Below are 20,808 nucleotides of genomic sequence, written 5' to 3'. Positions count from 1 at the left end.
CGCAGGTGTCTTTGGAGACTCTAGGAGTTCTCTGGTGGTTATATAGTAGTGAGGCCACTAGCTACCAAGATCAGTTGTCATTTCTGGAATTCGTCATCACAAGTCCACACCAACCCAGAGACTACTTGGACGGCGTCTCTTAATCTGCTTGGATTGATACAGGTGATTTTTATAACTGTTTTTATCATAAAAGTGCTCTACTGATATACTCTGTTAATTGTAGTTAATGTCGAAGTATTCATTACTGTCTGTCAATGTTCACAGGACTCACTACTGATATTTTCGAAGTTTAATCTGAATTTATTTTATTATAAAAAATATCTTATCTATTAAAATCATGTAGGGATGTGTTTTTCAAAAGAAACAAATTGGTCAAGAGAAAGAGTGAACAAGGTTGAATGTTAAATACGGAATAGTAGTATCACTTTGGATCTCTTATTTTGCTACTACCATGCAGTTTTTGAGTAAGGTGCTAATTGTGTTAATCATTCATATTTCTTAAATTAGCATGTCTAAAATTTACGTCATATTTTTTGCATGCAGGCTCCTCAGGTTAACTACAGAAATTTCACAGATTCTGTGGGAGAGTGGCCTGTTCGTCTACATCTAATGCCACAGCAATGCTTGCCTACACCTCAGGCGCTGACTCCATGTTGACCTACCCGGAAAGAACGTCCCACAGCGACACCGCCTCTTTAGCGCAGACAGCACCACATATGCCGCACACAGTACATTCTCTGCCTGCGCCACCGGGGTTGATACACAGCTCCAATCCACGGTCGTACCCTTCTCTGCCGCCGCTGCCTCCTCCCCGGACGCGAGATTGTCGTGATCTGTCCGTGCGCGCAAGCTCTTTGTTGAACAACAGAAGTGATTCGGTGAGTTCTCGTCGACATTTATGTTGATATTTTTAATTGACCTGGAATAACTACGCCTATTTTTTATTAGAATCGTTGTACGTGTTAGAATGTTACAGCTGTAGCTAAAAGTATAGATACGGTTGCGGGCAAGAAAGGGAAAAAACGCGGTTTCTTAGATTTCCTGGAGTTGGACTCGCATTTTATGCGTGAGAAATTGGTGACATTGCGATGATTGAACTGAAAGACAAAACCAAGCACTGTAGCTAAACAAAATCTGTGCCTTTATACTAAGATAATTGGGAAAATAAAACATTCACTTTGATATGTGCCTTTATGTTAATTTCGGGATCTGTATTAAGGAATCTATAGATCATACATTACATTTGTAATTTTCATGACTATAAGACTTTCCTTTTAAATATCTGTACATGTCTGCAAGTAAAGTCGTTACGCCGCATAAATAGTGTTGAAAAACCTGAACATAATCGTGTTCTGGTATGCCTGTTCTTGGTTGCAATATTCAAGGAATGTTGTACATTCTGTAGAAACACTTTAAGCAATAGCTCCAAAAAAGAAGGAAGTACTATACGTATATATATGGAAGAATAATGAATTACATATTTTCTCCAGATATTTTGTGCATTAGTAATTCAGGGAAGTGTACCCTTTCTACCTCCTCTGGTAATCCCGCACTCTTTAAAAGATTACATCATAACGAAAACTACGTATTTTTTTTTATTCCAGAACGTTCCTTATAGGCTGAGAGGAACACGGTCACCCCCACCAAGATATAACAACCGTCTAGAAGCAGTAGGTGGATTTTTCTAAAAATTAACGAAGTCTTCCTTGTTGGGGCTTAGATTTCATGAAATGTGCAGACAACCGGTACCTTAACCCTTCCTGCCTTATATACATACAAAAAATTAAAAAAATATATATATATATTCATAAACGACTAAATACGATCAACCATTAGAACAACATTGTGCGACTGTTACTAACCAGAGTGAAATAAGAGATTATTAACTAAAGGCGCATTCAGGACAAGTTGACCCGCGGACAAACAGATCCGCTGATCAAATATGGCTGACCCACTTGAAAGCTTGTCGCAAATTCCACTAACAGACACTCAATAGATTTCCCGCGGGGATAACGCGGTAAGCTTTCAAGTGGGTCGGCCATATTTGACCCGTGGATCTGTTAGTCTGCGGATCAATCTTGATTGTGGATGTGGCTTAATTAAAGCCGAATGTATAAACAGCGAATAGCCAGGGGGGTTCATATTATCACCTAGCAGGTGTTAAGTAAAGAGTTTTTAGAACTGGGCGTGTTGATTTCAAATTAGCTTCAGTCGGAAATTCTTCACCTAGAACTTGTTTTTTTTTCTCTCTCTTTCTTAGATTTGCGTCTTAAAGAAATTAAGGTTCCTACAAGTGGAACATTTTCATTTGGAAAATCATTCCCGATTTCATCGATTGCATCCCCGAAAATCGTTACGGGCAGTGTCGTTGATACTACGGTCTCTCAATGCAGCCTGGATGAGGTTTCCTCTCATAACTATATTCAATGCCATGCCTCATGTTCTTAGTTAGTTAGTTAGTTAGTTAGTTTATTTCTTATTATTGTCAGGGCAAAGCGATACAGTGTTATAGATTATACATTGGATTTGACCGACTGCGTACATTAAATATAAACAAGACGATAAAAAAGTCATCTTAATCTAGTATTTCTCGAGGCACACTCTAATACATTTTGTTGTAACATCTGAGAAGCAAGAACGTGCGTATACACGATTTAAATTTGTGAAGTCAATACTTAATCTACATGTATATCTCCTTCCTCTTTGTGGAGTCTTTGAACATGTAGAAAAATTCAAAGATACATCAGTGATAAAAATCCCTCTTCAGCGATGATAACAACACCAACAGCAACAATAACAACAGTTAAAATATAATAATAATAATAATAATAATAATAATAATAATAATAATATGGAAAAGCAAAATGCAAAGACCTCAGGCTATTTAGTGCCACTCTACATAACCTTTGCCCGCATAAAGAGGTACCCTCAGACGATTTCGTAACTCGTATTATTCTTACTCTCTTATTCTGTGGGTTACATACGGAACTGACCGAAGATTACCGAGGAAGCAAGATAGGCCACAAAGGGGACCGCGATGGATTTTCACGTAACCAGAGTTTTCTAATGAAATAGCCATGGGAACGCTAAGAATTTTTTGTTGTATTTTTAAGTGCATTATAGTAGGTGGCTTTTCATTGCATTTCACGTTGTTAATTATACATAGCAGATAACAACAAAATTTGAGAAGTTTAGTCATTATTCAGCTACGGGTTTTGTACTGAGTAGATAAAATAAACCAACCCATCTCATGAACAGCAAATATCATCTTCTTTAATATTACCACGAGATTCTTTCTGCACGTCAATGATGAAAGCAGGTCTGTAATCGAGTGGTACGATTTGTTATCAATACTTTTGCATGTGGAAAATACATTTCTTTCATTGTAATAAATTTCTTAAAGCTTTACTGAACGCGTTTGAAAAAGTGACATTTTTATGTCTAAATATCCTACAAAACTACTTATTTCTCCCAAGCCAGACATTAAAAGTGATAAGTTAAGACCCCTATAATAAAAGCACCTGATGTCGATTTTTTCATCCGAAATTTCAGAGAAAAGTGGTGGTTTAAATGACTCGGGAGTCATTAATAACTAAATTCTTTTCATTGAAAAAAGGCACAAACTGTCCAATCAAATCCCAGAGAAGGGTGAGAAGATTATTCGTGGGAAGGCGATTTTTTCCCGTGGAAAATTAGATATTGGCGTGAAAATCCTTAATATGATGTCTTTAATGTCTACTAGCCGAAACAGAACGCAATTGTGTTTGTTGCGCTTGAACACAATTCCTTGCTCCGCAAACAGAATGTATCATAACTCGTTCATACATGTATATGGAGAGAGATAAAAGGTGGCCGGGAAAATTCTCTTAAAATGTAATTTCACTAACTCCTCATATTAAAGACACATTTACCATGCATTCACACACCCGTATATCTAGGTTCTTTTCCATCCGACCACATTCAAAGCGTGCGCGATCGTGTATCACAATTTTTGAAATTACTCAAAGTAAATGTTTTACATATGCCATACGAAGTGTTTGCATCACTGAGGGCAAATTCACTTCATTTCAATATCATTGCCCTATTCGTTTATTTCAAAATCCACAGATTGAAAGAATCATAAGATACAAAGGCGTAGGAAATTGGGAAGGGGGGGAGAGTGCCCCCCCCCCCTCAAACACACACACACACACACACACACATTTTTTCAAATCCTTGGTCATAACTGTATAAAGCAGGACACCAAGCCTGACCCCCCCCCCCCCCCCCGACCTCCCACACACAAAAATTAGTTGTATACCCTTGTGATCTGAGAACAAAAAGTGATACTTTTTTCTCCGTAAATCAGCAGTCATTTCCGTCCTCTGAAACGGGGCAGGGTTAACCCATGTTGACACATTGATGCGGGAGCAGGTTCCTCGAAATGAGCCCTTGCTCCCCCGGCCCACCTTTACTAAGGACTATTAAAAAGTGGAGTAGATAAACAAAAAAAGTTCAATTTATTTATCGATTTTAATCAATATGAAATATTTGCATTCTTTTTCTGGCAAAGAACAGATTCAACACTCAGCAGATGATGTTGTAATTTTTTTGGTCGACGAGGAACATGACCCGACGTCGCCTGACTTCCGAGATTTTTTTCCCCTGATATTAGTCAGCCTGCGTCCGTTTTTCGGTTAAAGTTAGTCCTCCAGGTGTAAGGGCCTCGAATGCTGGGTAAACAGTGGGAAGAGATAGGAGCCCCTCTATCGGCAAGTGTAACCTTCACTGTCTTCTACACGGATGTCTGTTGAATTTCTTCTTATTTCCTCACAGAGAAGAATATATCATTAGAGGATCGAAGACCAAGGGAGTGGATTTGAGGACTTTTCTCAATGAAATTGAGTGGAAATTTGCCATAGTGCACAGTTCACCGTTGAATTGTTTTCATTAATTTGATAATCGATGAAATCACTTTAATGCATTACATGGTTCACAAGTAGGGAAAATAAGTTATAAAATCACGTCATGCATCCAGCAATATTCTCATATGCACATTAGGTATGATTATATTTTTCATTTAGGAGAAAAACGTATACATCTGCGCCGCCCAGACAAAAATTCTTTTTCTTTCCTGCACATCATTTCTTGGTTTGATATATTTCTTTCTACTAAAATATTGCTTACTATATTAATGTGTCATAAGACTTATAGATATCAATTTTGTCCTTTAATATACATATAGAATTTTTTCTCCTCGTCTTCATTTTTACAGCATATAAAACTGTATATTATGTTCCATTTTCTTTGATCTTATTTTTAAAAAACATTATCCATTCTTTTCCACGTAAAGGCAAAATCGGAATAATTTTATGATAATAACCAAGAAAGTTAAATTGTAAAAAGGAAAAGACTATAAATATATCTAAAAAAAAGTATTCATAGCGCACTGTGATAGTCACACTCGATGCAACCACAAGCTAAAGAGTAATATATTAAACAATGATCCCAATGCACTACTATAAAAAACATATTAAATGCCCGGACCACCAACGAACGATCCAATCGACCCCCTCCTTCTCTCTCCCCCTTTCCTTTTGGTGTCACTGGACGCGAAAGCAGAAGCAGTCAAAACCTGTTATAAAAATCAAAAACAATCCCTAAAAATGAGGTCGGCCACAGATGGTTTGTAAGTCTTCACGTGCTCAGTTCGCCCCTCCCTTTTCAAGGGCACAGAAATCATCTCTCATGGATGACGAAGTGGAATTAATTACACTGAGAAGCCTGGGGTGCAATTTATATCATTTATAGCTTCATATCATGCATATATGTATGAGCGTCCTTGTGGCCCCCTTTCTCTCCTTCTTTATTCATCTTTTCAGTCCTCTCTCTCCCTCTCAATTTCTCATCATCCAACTTCCATGAACAATGCCCGCATGTTCGTACACGGCAATGACAAAAATCTATCATAAATCATTGATCTCTTGAACAGTATTGTCTCAGAACCTTTGCTTCCAATTGGTTATAATTTTTAAAAAATTCAACGAAGTCGGAATCAATACAAGTGTGGTAGGGTTTTCTTGCCAAACGCTTCGGCAGATATCAGCACTAGTGCGGGGCCGAGGACGCTACTTAAGGCGCTTTTCCTGTGGGAAGACGGAAGGACAGATTGCCGGACGGAAGCCCTGAGACGCAAAGTCACCCTGGGCCGCGGCTTCGCAGAATACCAGTCGTGATATCGCGGACGCTCCAAACGTCCCCTTGTTTGATGTTAACATGGTTCATTATTTGCCGGTGTGTTTTATGGTTCGGCATTTTGTCATTATTATTACTTTTATGTTGGACAGGGGAATCGAGTGTGTGAACGTTATTTTTTTTAACATACTCAGTTTTACTTGCTAAGTTGTTTATTTTTTTTCAATATTTCAGAATTTCAGAGAAGTCGAGTTGTCGAACAAATGTGTGTAATTTCAGGTAAAAGTAGCCAAAGAGACAGAAAATACACAAATTTAACACAAATACACATTTAGCACCTTTTCGCTGTTAATTTGTCATTCTGGAGAAAAACAGGAAAAGCAAAGGCAAATTAACGAAAAGTGATAACTTGTAAGGCTGTCAAGTGGTTAGCAGTTTATATTGTATCCCCCCTGAAATATTGGGCTAGGCTTATGGCCAGGCAGCGTCTTAACTGAATTAAAACCTTATAGCTATAAGATCTCAGCACACATAAAAAACCACCCAGCCTTCCTTGGCAACTCGCCATCAGCAGGGTAAGTCGTGCCGCATATCAGGCAGTTACGGGTATTTTGGCCGGTGTTATCGAAACTCGGGGTTAATTTTTAATTGAATTTTCAATAAAAACCTGTCTGGTCTCATATTATCCGTGACCTCCCCCCTACGATTCTTCAGCTTGGCACTACCAACGTGTAGCGCCAGCTGGACGAGTCGAAGCATTAGTATGCGGACTACGAGCCTTATATCCAACTCCTCCCTCCAGGGGGAAAATACGTCATCATTTGGCCTCCCACCCCTCACGAGAAACAGCCCTCACGTGGGGCTCGCAACCAATCACATTCCCCGGGCTGCCCTATGACGCACGAGTCTTAACCCATATTAGGAAATCTACCCTCAGTTGCCCCCACCCCGCGTACCGAAGTGCTGAGGGTCGGGGAAATGGTATTACCAGCAGAAATTCCTTTGTGTGAGCGAGGGGAATTTTCAATGTTGATTTCACCGCTGTGGATCCGATGATTCGGACCAGCCACCATCGTGTATTGTAGGTAAGCGTGTATGATAGACAGAACTAGGACTCTGCCCAGACGCAAGCTGTTGAAGGGAGGGAGTTGGATTTAACGTTAAAGTGCCAGCTGTTTGGCCCAGCAAAGCCACAGACGCACAAAGCGAACGCAGGGGTCAAATAGCGGACACGACGCGGGGGAAAATTTCTCGTCAGCAGAAATGATGGCTTAACGGACGGTCTGTCGCTCTTACGATTACACAGGTAGACTTGGAGAGGTGAGTTAGGTGTTCAGCAGCTCGATCTTAGTGTCTTCAGCGTCGTATCAACCTTCTTGTGATTCAAACCTTGCTTAAAAACAAGGGGAGTTTGGCCGGCCATTTTGCCACTCACAATGTATGTAGCGATCGATGGGTGACGTCGATTCTTTATTAGGTTTGCTATGGAGGCAGGTCTCTTTAACATTTGTAGATTCAACAGTTTGTTGAACTGAGGGGTCAGTTACATTTTCAAGAGTGAAAGTAGGAATCGTAATTGAAGATGAATTAACAGTTACGTGAAGACTTTAACAGGAAAAGCCGGGAATTATTGAAGCCAGCAGAGGGCGCTGTTTAACGAGATTCAGGATAGGCTCACACGATGTAAACACGAAGAAAAATACATATCAACAGACATATAAACAGTGTTTGACTGTTCGATGAACTGTTTTTTGTAGTCTAAAAAGGGTGTCCACATTGTCATTATTGTTGTTTCCATTTTTTTTTTTTTTGCCTGGATATACTCAGAAAATATCTAACAGCATTTTAAAATCTTCATCATTGGAAGAGGCAAATATTTATTTGTCAATGATTTTTTGAATGAAAAAATATTTCATTTGAATTAAATTTTCTTTTGATTTTAATACTGATTCTATTTTCCAACAGAGAGAAAGCGATATTTATCTTTATGATTTATTTGTGACATCCACAATCCCCCTGGCACATGAGAACATTTAATATTTATTTAAATGTTGCATAACCATTTTAGGACTATGGCACATTAATAATTAAAATCTGGGATATGTGTAGGCCTAGTTTAAATTGAAGAACAGTTTGAGTTTCTGTATTTTTTGTTTTTGCAGGAAAAAGTCTATTAAAATTTTCTGTTTTCAAAAAATGAATTTCCTCTAATTTCAGCTTTATTTATTACAAAAGGGACAGGCGTGCAATCAAGGACGGCTTATGATGACGTCCACGGTGCCGAGCAGCCAGTCAGAGCTCCAGCTATATAGAGTTCTACAGAGGGCCAATTTGCTCCAATACTTTGATATCTTCATTGCTCAAGGTAAGCCGTCAGAGTCGCGGCGAAATAGAGCCGTAGCAGCACCCTGAAGGTTCGTTGGTTCAAATGTTCAATGAAGAACCGTTGGACCAACAAACCGTCTTATTTAAAAAAAAAATGATGAAACTGTTATGATATTTTGGACCTGTGAGCCTTCGGACTATCGAGACGCACTTGGTAAAATGATGGTACAAGTTGATCTGCAGTCTAACAGATCCACAGATCAAATATGGCTGACCCACTTGAAAGCTTGCCACAACATCCCCTAATATACACTGAATAGATTTCCCATTGTCAGTATGCAGTAAACTTTCAAGTGAGTCGGCCATATTTGATCTATGGATCTGTTAGACTGGTGGATCAAATATGGTTTTGAATGTGGGAAATGAGCATAAGTGTTGTTATATTAGACATGAAAGTCTTCCAAATCTGTGTATTTGGATTTTGTGTTTATACCCCCCCCCCAATCTCCCCTTGATCCCCCGTATAGAGCTGCACACCTTCGGTGCTTGTATTTACAGGATTTTTTAAAAACTGTCCATTTTCATTACTGATAATATTGCTCTTTGTTCTTAACACTTGGGTCACACAAGCATCACTTCAGTGATAATTAAATATCTAATACATTAAGTAATTTAATAAAACTGGTAGTTCATAAAAATGTGATCTTATAGAAAAGCAGGTTTATATCACACCTGTATCATTATGGCTCTTCCTCCTTGCAAATGAAAAATCAACTACACAATGCCCTTAAGGGTCATTTTCACAATCAGACATGAATTGTACCAAGATTACAGCAAGATTGCAATAATTTTCAGAGATGATTGTCTAAAATTTTGGGTCAGATAACACCAGGGCCAAGACCTTAGGGCAAATGTGTCTGTAATTTGTACTGTGGTGATGGGTGATACTCTGAACCCTTGCTACCCCATGTGCCTGTTTATATCATATCAGGTCTTACTGGCCCAGCCAGTCTCATTCAGTATGTTCACTGGATTCATTAAAAATATTCCAGCTTGGTGCATGAACACTGATGAGACTTTTCCGACTTTTGTCGGAATTCCAACTTTTTCATGGTCATTTGGGTCATTCTTGTGAATCTTGTACTCTGGATCCCCTGCTAATTTTCCTACTTTTTCTGCGAGGACTGGTCTCATCCCTGAGTGAGTTGCAGTTTATCTCCAACAGAGTTGATTGTATATAAGTACTGTGATCTCAGTGCAGTTTTAGGGTCCATTCCCAATTAAATTTATCTGTGTAGCTCATATATGGCAGGACCCACTTCGTACCCAGGCCCATATTTAATTGCTCTGCCCCTGGTAGGACAGTGCCTGTGGGAGATGTTAGTGGATTATGCTGCTTTCTTTCAAGTGGGAACCATATTTGATCCTATTTGAGACACTTAGAATAACACACCTGTTGTTACGAATGTAAGCTTACAATCACCAGCTTTTCTTTGTTCTTCTCAATGCATGTTAATCTGATTGCATTCAACAAGAATCCACTTTGAGTTGGATCAAAATATGTAGAATAATAGACTCTTTGGGTGTCTGATACTTCCTGTACCATTTTACCAATTGGACCAATTTAAGACCGATATAGAATCGGTCCAGGTTATGATTTGTGTGAACAGGCTTAGTGGTCTCTGTGCATGGAGATACACGCTGGCTGTTGTACAGGTCATAGCCTTGTTTATATAGTTTACACAGTCAACTTTGGACAACACCCACCCACTTTGCTCCTGATATCTCTCCTATTGTGTTGAAGGATAAAGAGAGAGAGAGGAAGTGGGGTTTTTTGTATGTGTATGTGCATGAATACGAGAGAGTGAGAGAAAGAGAAAGTAGGGCCTGATACTTGTATAATGTGTTTTTTAGACACTGGTTTGGTTGGTCAACTAGGTCTGAAAATTTGCTTGCCCCATTCCTTTAAAAAATGTGTAACTATTGAGGGAGTGGGGAGGGGGAGGGGGGGGGGGAGGGGGGGAGGGGCAATCCAGTACAATTTATGTTGGACAAGTAATCCATGAGCAAGTCACTTGCATTTCTGAGTGAGTATGACTTACAGTCCAGTTGCTTGACTACAGTAATCATTTGTGCTGGACAAGTAAACCAGTAATTATGTCAAATCCGGGAGAGGGGTGGATGAAAGGGGGAGGGGGGCCGAGGGAGAGATTAGGCACACGAGACATGTGACCTATTGACTCCTAGCACAGGTCAACAGTGTGAAATCTGAGACCTCGCCTAATCAACCCAACCGTGAAACTCCCTTGCACCCATGTATTTCTGGTGCCCAGTGGCTTTTATAGCAGGCACTTGTCCATAACTCCCTTTACCTTTTAGGATTAGCACTGCACTCAAACCAGGAAGGCAACTTTTAAACAGAAATGGAAATTCAATTATTTGTATTATTTTAACCATTGTTATGATATTAAGATTGGGGCAAAATACCCATCATAAAAATCTCCTCTGATTCAGCATATCTTATGTCACAAAATTTTCATTTGGACAAGTTTTCTGCTTTAAATTGAAAAAAATCAAATTTTCTGCTTGGCAGTTTTTCATCTCAGATGCCCCCCCCCATCATAAGGTCACTGAGCTATTTCTTCCTACCTTTTTCCATACCACAAAAATCATGTCTGTATATTTAACTACAGATGTATAAACAATAATCAAACCCTGTTTGCTTGTATATAGATTCAAGGAAAGTCTTGCTGCACGAAACCTAATAGAATTAAGAATCTCAGAAGAGTTGTTCACTGGGATTTTCGGTTGTTTAGAACTGGTGATACAAATATACAAAATATATTTTCATAGTGAGAAAGTAATTCTACTGTTTTTATAACTCATTGGTCACAGCATGTTGCAAAGCAATCAACTTGAGACTAATTATAAAATGCTCTCGTATACTAGCCCCCCCCCCCCCCCCCCCCCATAAATGGCTGATTTCAAAAGAAAAAGGGAGTTTGTGTAGCCTTTTGGCCTGTGCCCAGGTTAGAAGTCCTGTCTTGAAATGTCTCAAATCGGAAGAAAAATAAATGGCGATGGTTGTGTTGTCGACACAAACTCCCCTAGTTTACCGAGTTTGGCTCCAGCATCTCTTCAAAGCAGACTCTTTTCTTTTTTAGTCTCTGAGGGTTTTTTCACAAAAGAACTGAATTTGTAAATATTCTTTAAACATCAAACATTTTAGTCTACAGAATTAGTCCATTAATTAGAGTTTGTCAGCAGGCCACTAGTGGGGGGGTGGGGTGTTGAAAGAAACTGCCCTGTTCGCTGGGAAAAGGTCTGTGCTTGGCAAAATTTGATCTCGGTACATTATGGTTTTTTAGAAAATAACCCCCCCCCCCTCTCCTTTGAAATCCCTGGCTAATGCCCTGAAACATCAGCAACAACTTTTTCCTAATAAAAGTGGCTCAATATTTCATTTATTTGGACTACAACTAATGTATCTCAGACCAAAGTATACAAAATAGTGCTTAAAGTAAAGGCTAACACCCTTTCGAGGCCCCCAGAGTTAAATAAGTACATCTGTCTGGAGAGGCAGAGCCAACCCTCTGAACCCTAACATGATGGATTAGCAAACACCCTGTTACCCAGGGTACTTCCACCTACGGCTCGGGTATGAGGATAGGTTGGATGACTCACTGATGGACCCGTGGAACTCGGGTTGAAGAATTCTAGGTCATTCTATTCAGGTACAGCACTGAGTGATGTCTGTATCGTAAACGACGGGTATTGTTTTATTGTCCGGCATAGGGATTGTAACAGAGGTTATAGAAGATTATGTGACCCTTATCTCTAAGTGCATTGAAGTCATATTGTCTTGTTTTTTTTTTAAAGCTTTGGCATGTTGTAATACTTTTTTTTACTGAATGAGAAGGAGAAATGGGATTGTATTGTCATTGTGGCAGTATTGAATATTTATCGTGATAGAAACGGATGTGGTAAATTTGACTGAGAATTATTTAGTTGAAGAATTTTTTCAAATTTGTCTGTCATGTCATCTTTGGGGGACACACAAAGTATGACAGAAAGGTGCAGAAATTCAGAAATATTTCCTCTAGTTATTAATTGACCAATTAGTTAGAATTGACAAGGATAATTATATTATGACTGTTCTCATCACATTATCTCTTTACCCTGAGAAACAAAGGACTCTCTTATGACAGGGCTGTGACAGAAATTTTCAGTCTTCCTCAATGACACAGCCTCAGGCCTTTCATAACCAGCCATGTTTAATATTCCAGGAGTATTATTATTATAATGGATGTATCTGCGACATGTAGCCAATGTGGGCACATGAAATACATATTGTGACATTTAATGATACATAAATATTAATTGTGCTCCATTGGCAAGCGTAGGGACCAAGGACCTGGGGGGAGGGGGGAGGAGAGAGGGGGAGGGGTTGACATCATTACTTGTCAGGGTGACTGGTATGATAAATGGCAATCTGAGTACAGGGAGCTCTGGCCTATGAATAACCTGAATGTGTGTGTGTGCCTGGTGAAATGGTGGGCAGAAAGTTGCTTTTCTATTTATGTATTTGGTTTTAGTCTGGTTTTTGTCACTACTTGGGTGGTCGAGGTCAGTCCGTTTGCCTGGTTTTTACCTCCCTAATGTTGCCACCATAAGGCAGGTCACCACTGTTGCTGCCACAAGTCAAAACTGAATTTAAGATATCTTTTGTATGGTCATGAGGAAAGGAGGTTCTCCATTTTAATTTAATTATTCAAAACAATTTTCTGTCAATAATAAGAACTGAATAAGGGGGAAAATTAGTTACAAAGTTCTATGAAACATTAAAAAACCGTCCTTGTATATAGCTAGAATGATTCAGTAAATGAGACAGCCCTCATTCCCGCATTTTAAAAGTTTTTACTTTGTATATATTCTGATAAAGATTTTTGTATGCAGGGATTGTGTTTAAAAATGTTGGGCATTTTTTCATCCTAAATAAAATTTCTCCAACAACAAGGTGTTGTTCACTAAAAACTTTGGCTTTTTACATGTTCATGTGTTAGTTTGTTCAATATATTTTAAGATTTTAATTTAGAACAAGGTCTAAAAATAGAATAGGAAGGGTCTGATAGTGCACAAGATTAAGATAAAGACTCCATAGTAATCCATTTTTATCACATTGCCCCATATTTAAAAATGCAGTCTGAATTCCTTATGAGTTTCACGAACTTTTATGTCCACAAAAGTTAAGATTAGACACAACTATGTGCCTGAAAATTTTTTTTTTTGGTTGGTTAAATAAGATAAAGATAAATTTTCAGTTTTTAAAAAGAAGTTGAAGGAGAAATTTATAGGTAAAGATAATCTGTATATATTTTATAGTCAAAGCTTTCCCTAGAGAGCCACCCAGTCGTCATTTTGATTGTCATTGGCATCGAAAGACTGCCAATATTTCCAAAGACAGCTGGACAGCTTGCAAAATTTTGGGGTTAGTTGTTTGGGCTTTCTTGGGTTTTAATCCTTGTGAATCCATGACTAAATTTCAGATTCACATTTTGGACTCCCTGTACCTCAAATCCCGGTTGGGGGGGGGGGGGGTAACCCCTGTGAATAATATATATTATAAGGGACTGTGTAATATTGACTGACATAGCTTCCGGGTATCACATAGTGCGAACAAGGCATATTAAAACTGGCACTGCACGACTGATATCCCTCATCATGCAAAGTCTGCACTGACGTCAGGGAAACGACCAAGGGTAATATTGGTGTAGTCTCTCCAACTGTTTCTGGGTGGGTGGGTGAGACAATTAACACCCTGGCAACTTTGACGTAAAAGATGTATGCACTGGGATTTGAATGTACTTATAGTCAGCTTGGCTTTAGTGTAAGGTCTAAATAATTGCCCGTTGAATTCTGTGCTAGTTTGCTAGGGGCTGTCATGGCAGTAATTTGTAAGATCCCATTCCCATAATCACTGTCGTAGACTAGTTCGATCCAACTCTGCGGGAACTCTCGCTGATTGCAATCAGTTTAACTGAATGACAATGACACACTGGGGAAGCGCTAGCAATTTTTTTCGCTTAGCCAAAATTATGAAATCACCACATTTCTGTCAATTTGTTACCAAAATGGTTATAATTTGGCTAAAACATGTCAAATCAAGCCCTTTTTCTTTAGCCAATTTATGTCAGTTTTAGCATTTGGCTGAATTGGCGAGCGTTAGCGCTACCCCAGACACACCATCTCCTGGCGCTGAGTAGAATACAAAAGAGCTGGTGATGATACAAGTAGACCGTTAGAAACAAGAGGGGGTGTGTCATTCAGTTAAGCTGATTGCACTTAGCGAGTGTTCCTGCAGAGCTGGTTCGATCTGAGTAGATCTATGTGGCATATGGGATTGGGGCCTAAAAATGTTATGCATGTTTGACAGTTATTCGTATTGATTTCATTTGTGATTGTTTTCACTTTGTATTTGTTTTTGGAAGTTCTTATTGCATCATTCTTGTGGCTGATTTTTCTCTATCCTTCTTTCAGCTTTCAAAAAGTAGGTTTGATATATGTTCATTCCCTTTTTGATTTCTGAACAAAAAAAGTTATGCAAGTGAGGAGCGTTGCAATATGCTGGAGTTAAATAATTTATTGCACAAAGAAAAATTCATTTTTTTAATTCGTCTATATGTGTGTGGAGAGAGAGAAAAAGAGTTTATGTTATGGCGTATATCTGATAAGGGTGCTAGGGATAAGGGTATTCTGTCTGTCTGTCTTGTACAGCGGCCATTGAGACCTGATTTACCCAGGATACATTTCTGTTAGTTGTGAATTCGGTGAACAGCACAACGTATGATCATTGAAGATGACACACACATATGACATTTGGAGATGTTTGGGGATATGCCAACTTATTTGTGGCACTAATTTAAAGAAGGGAGTTTTTGTGCAATAATTAGTATCACTGTGTGTGTCAACTTCACATTTCCAGGCTAAAATTTTCTGATTTCTGGTATACATTCTTGATTTTAGCACGTGCCACGTAATAAGCCATGATATGTATGTATTATCAGTTAATATGTTCCGACACCAACTTCTTCAGACTGTTGTATATTTTATATTTTATGTCTTATTAGAAAACTGGGTTTTGAACACCCTTACTAGTTGAAAATAAATTCTTCTTTTCCCCTATATCTAAACCTCACTCATCTCTCTCTCTCTCTCTCTCTCTCTCTCTCTCTCTCTCTCTCTCTCTATTTTGTTTACATTGACTGATGTATGAAACTACCAGGAACAGATGGCAAAGTTTTGTTATTTAATGAGACAGGCTTGCAAAATATGAATTTTCTGCCACTCCTCTCATTACCTCCATGTTATATAATTCACTATCTATGTTGTTGAAACAATCTTTTTTTTGTAACAGATGAATCGTAACACCTCTTGAAATGCTATAAGTTATAAGCTCCATTGGTTTGTTGCTAGAATTCATGTTAACTTTTCTTTTTGGTCAAATTTTACCCAGATACCCTCTAATTGACACCCTTTTTCTGACAGGAAGTATTCCCACCCACTGCCGACTAGCAAAGCCTGCCCTGATTTTCCTGTCATTGAAACTTTATGGCTGCTTGTGCTTACGTGCATTTCCCCAAGATATTTTTTGGGGTCTAAATTTTAAGTTTGAACTTAAATGACTGCTGGGCAGCATGTTTGGATTTAATTGGAATTTTGTTTTTTACAGGTATATATACCTGCAAACCATGCTTGTTCATTTAATATCAAATGAAATAAAAGTTTTATTTTATTTTAATAGACATTTTCAGTGGGCAGGTGATTTTTTTTTTCATATTAAAAGCAATAAATTGCACATGTATTACAAATTAATACTTAAATGAATAAACTCAAAAGGTAAGTTAATTTAATAGAATTTTTAAAAAAGAGAAAATAGTTTTCAAAATCTTATGAAGTTCATTGTATTTACACATCAGTTATTATTGAATTGCATGACTGTGCTTGAAAGAAAGTGCAGACAGCTTAGAGATATTAGCCATGGCAGCTGACTAAGGAATGAGTTTTTTTATTGGGGGGGGGGGGCATAACGTTTAAATTTATCTTTCGTTTTCAACCTTAAAACGGCAACCCATGGTTAAAGGTATTATATGTATACGATTCTAGTAAATACCATAAAGGAGTTTGTGTCGTATCGGGGACATAGTTTTTCTAAGATATAGGACACCACACCCATGGTCTGACCCTGTACATAAAGCTAGCTCATAGTCGTGGGTGGACTGGAGAGAACATTGAGTCTAAAAATAAACCCTCTCCACAAATCCCTCCCCTTATCTCACCAACAAAAAATGCACTGCTATTTGCCATCCAGACAACGGGGCACTCTGTCTTATCATGAGGGTTGGACTGTGTATTTATGACGTCTAGAACTGGAATTGCCTCAGAGAGACAGGTTTCTTTCTGTCTGTTCATTATCTTTAGGGCAGGACCCTGTATAATATGGGAATCCTTATAGAATGGCTGTTATTTTGTTGCTGGGTGGGGCCACAGTCTCTGACGTCTATTTGAGGGTGTTTTTGCTATGGGTGGGTGGGGGAAACGGCAGGGCTGAGCAAACATATTGTATTGGATTTTTATGTGAAAAGAGAAAGGTGACTGGCAGAAAGGGAGATGGGAGGAGAGATACGGATAATATACCTCGCAACTTAGAATTATTCTCCCCGAAAATTATAGTATCCAAATTTTTTTTCTTTATGCTTTTTGTTGGTTAAGTTAATTATTTCTAGCGTATATAGGACTTTGGTCTTTAATACCCGTGCAGTGCACTTAGTACAGTGTTTATTTGTCTCAACAACCCTCTGAGAGGGGGCCATTCTACCCAGTTCCTTGATCAAATCAGGGGTATGATTTGCCTCCTTTTCTATGACATAAAATTGTGCGTAAGGAAGAGGAGGAGTTTTACTAAAAAGATATCACTTTGTTCCTCAGATTAAAAAATTATTGCTTGTTTAGTTAGACCATCTCTGGTTCAATGATATCAATTTGCCCTTGATGTTAACTATGTATTTCTGAAAAATAAAACGCAGAATTCAAGTTGTGTATTTAATCAGCTATCCTATACCATAGAAACTTATTCATTCATTATAGATACTTTTCGATACAGATCGAATAATTGGAGACAGTGTACTTCTAAGCCTCATCAGCTCCTTTTCAGTTCAAATGCTGATGAACTTTTATCTGTCCGTAACCAAGAAATCACCACTGACTTCCCCCATCTCATCTGCTATTCTGTTCACATTTTGTTTTTTCTTGTTATGTTCTCTGAAAACACAAAAGCTGTTCTATAGACTGTTGAAATTTTAAAAGGTATTTTACATTCTGCACTGAGACATGAGGGTGCTTTATAATCAGAAGAATTATTTTTCCTAGAGACAATGAAAGGTGGTTTTGAATTATTAGTTATTAGATAAATCACAGCGGGAATCATCTAAGGGTGCATTCTATACAATTTGATCTTGAACTAACAGACCTGTGGATCAAATATGGCTGACCCACTTGAAAACTTGCTGCATAATCCCCTTATACACACTGAATAGATGCCCCGTGGGGATTATGCAGTAAGGTCGGCCATATTTGATCCACAGGTCTGTAAGAGGCCATTCAGAATGAGAAGAGCCTAGTGCTAGCTAGACCACGGCTTAAATATGGCGGACCTACATGAAAGGAAGACCGCTTAAATCGTGTAATGGTATCTCTGCCTCTCATGTGCCTCCCCACGCGCTGACTCTGCAGGGGCACAGTAATTCAATCTCGGCCTAAATTCAACCAGTCGAGGAACAACATGTGGGGAGGCGTGTGAGAGGTGGAAAGACCATTACAGGATTAAGCTGTCTTCCTTTCATGTAGGTCCACCATATTTAGGCCATGGCCTAGCTAGTACTCGGCTCTTCTCATTCTGAATGGCCTCAAAGTCTGCAGATCAACTTTGGTTGTGAATATGGCCTAAGTTAGCCTGAAGTCTTATAACAGAGCATAAAATAAAGCAAGGTTTATAATTCTGTTTTGATGAAAAAATTCAGACAGAGGGTATGTTTAAATGGTGACATATGGTCGGATGTGAAAAATTAAACTGAAATATATTGATCGCTTCATTGTTTTGGTTCTAGTTGTCAGTCATTTGTAATTAAAAACTCACCTATTAGTAATTACAGACATTCTAGAATAAGCTTTCATGTCCTGTATATTACACAACTCCTTAAAGGCATCTGCACTAGCATTTCTATTTAGTAGTACTTATCAAAAGTTTTGCTAGACTTTTGCTATAATTTTTGGTTGTCAGATTTGGAACCTTGCGTAAAATTGCTAATTTTTTTTCATGTTCTAGATATGTTTGTGTTGAGTCAAAAAATGATTAGTTGACATGAATTTGCAAAAATTAAGATTCTGTTTGTTTCTTTCATATTTGAGATCCGTCTATAAAAACTGTAAAAGTCGCAATCCCCCCTGTCGTGTCTCCTTTGTCATCTTCCTGTGGCATAGAATTGATAATAAGCAACCTGTGTCTTCTGTATATTCCAACCATAGTCTGTGCATCTAAAATTAATATAAAACCATTCAGGAGCCCTCATCTTCTGCAAACCTAAGAAAAGATGAGAGAGAGAGGGGGGAGGGGAGGAGGGTGGTATATATATATATATAGAGAGAGAGAGAGAGAGAGAGAGAGCTAGATAGGGAGGGGGAGGGAGAGAGAGAGAATATTTTTCACTGTGATTTTCTGTATTTGATCAATACTCTCCACTCAGGTGGAAAAGTTGTGGACTTTTTGTATTGGTTTAAGTGTCCTTGTTTATCTCATCCAGGTGAACTATGGAAAACAAAGATTTTTATCATTATCAGAGGGAATTGAAACAACTTTCATGTTAGTAAATGTGAATTATAAATTATAATAATTCATCGTCCCCCCCCCCCATCCCCCTCCTCTCCTCCCACCTACTCCTCAAAATGGCAGTCCTGTGTCAGATACGACCCTATCATTTGGCGTTTTGTCTAAAATAACTCAGCTCTTCCTGGTCTCCTGGCTTTCACTTGAGGCTCTGCCAACCTAGACGGCGGCTATATTGAGCTGCCCCCTGAGGAACAGAAACCAGGGATATTTTGAGGAGGCCCCCTGATGAACGAAGGCATCGATTATCTCCAGGATGGTGTGGGATGAATATATCCCCACTGTGCGTCAGCGCTGGCTTAGAATGTCACTTCTGGGTCTGGGTAGAGGCTAATAAGGCCACACCAATGGTTTCTCTGGTTAAGACGAACCGTAACCTTTCCTTGAGAATTTCCTGGCGGGTTTCCTGGCGTCACGACAGTCTTCGGCTGCTGTGATTAATCCTTTCGCAGTGCTTTTTCCTCAATCACTTCTTTTGAAAAGATCTGAATAAACTTTTGACTTAAATCAATGACAAACCAGCCAACAAGAACATTTTTAAATAAATTAATAGATATTAATGAATAAAAAAAGGAAACTTGTATAATATTCTTATGTCTGTGTATGCCTCCAGTGTATTGAACAGTGCATGAAAAAAAAAGAACTTGCTGGCTGCAAAAATAATAATAATAATAAAAGATAAAATGAATAAATAAATAAATAAATAAATAAAAATAAATAATAAAAATAAATAAATGAAATAATAAATAAATAAATAAAAGCCTGCAGGAAGATTTCAATCCCCCCCCCCCCCCCACCTTGTGTAACAGTCCCCATGGATACTTGTAGATTTCCTGATAAATAATATCTGAGACATGTTCTCTGTAGGATTTAAAACTATGCATTATGAATAATTTAAGCAACAACTATGCTGTTCTGTTGTCTCAGACAAACTCCAAAGTTCAAATGTTAATTTGTGAACATAATTCTGTCCTTGGTGAAACAAGTTCTAGAGCTTATTTTAGGTGGTTAACCACATTGACATTTTCTATTAATTTAAAGCTGTATATAACCATTCTTGGGTGTCAGCTATTAAAAGAAATTTTCACCCCTTTATATTTTAATATCCATTAGATTTAAAAGTCACCTGAAGGAACATCAGGCAACTCAGTGCTGCGAAAGTTCAATCAGTGGCAGCAGCCAAGAGGAAGATAGCTCTCTTAAAACTTGGGTAAAATGCTGGTATTAGTGAAATAATCTGAGCTTCCTCTTGTTGCTCTTGATCTATACATGTTTTCAAAACTCCTAGTGAATGGCCAAAATCTGCTCAGTCCCCAAGGAAGGCCAGTAATTATATTGATTAACGCAGTAAGGTGTCTCAAACCCAAAAA

At 38.4% G+C, this 20,808-nt stretch overlaps 1 protein-coding gene across 8 annotated transcripts in view; it reads left to right on the top strand.

Moving 5' to 3' along the window:
• Positions 1-20,808, top strand: part of LOC106152439 (uncharacterized) — a 44,621-nt gene continuing 23,813 nt past the window's right edge. For 2 of the 8 annotated variants that reach the window (XM_013526011.3, XM_013526010.2), the window contains exons 1-4: positions 1-162; positions 544-878; positions 1,605-1,670; positions 8,392-8,539. In XM_013526011.3, the coding sequence (XP_013381465.2) occupies positions 621-878; positions 1,605-1,670; positions 8,392-8,539 (472 nt within the window). In that variant the 5' untranslated portion in view covers positions 1-162; positions 544-620. Of the gene's footprint in view, positions 163-543; positions 879-1,604; positions 1,671-7,022; positions 7,495-8,391; positions 8,540-20,808 lie in introns of those variants that run through there. The other 6 variants (XM_087017462.1, XM_013526013.2, XM_087017467.1 and 3 more) reach the window with 6 other exon arrangements.

This window comes from Lingula anatina, chromosome 7 (genome assembly GCF_051362555.1).
Source record: "Lingula anatina isolate TDL-2025a chromosome 7, LinAna3.0, whole genome shotgun sequence".
Lineage (NCBI taxonomy): Eukaryota > Metazoa > Brachiopoda > Lingulata > Lingulida > Lingulidae > Lingula > Lingula anatina.
The sequence above is the reverse complement of the archived record's forward strand: the minus strand, read 5'-3'. Positions and strand labels throughout refer to the sequence as shown.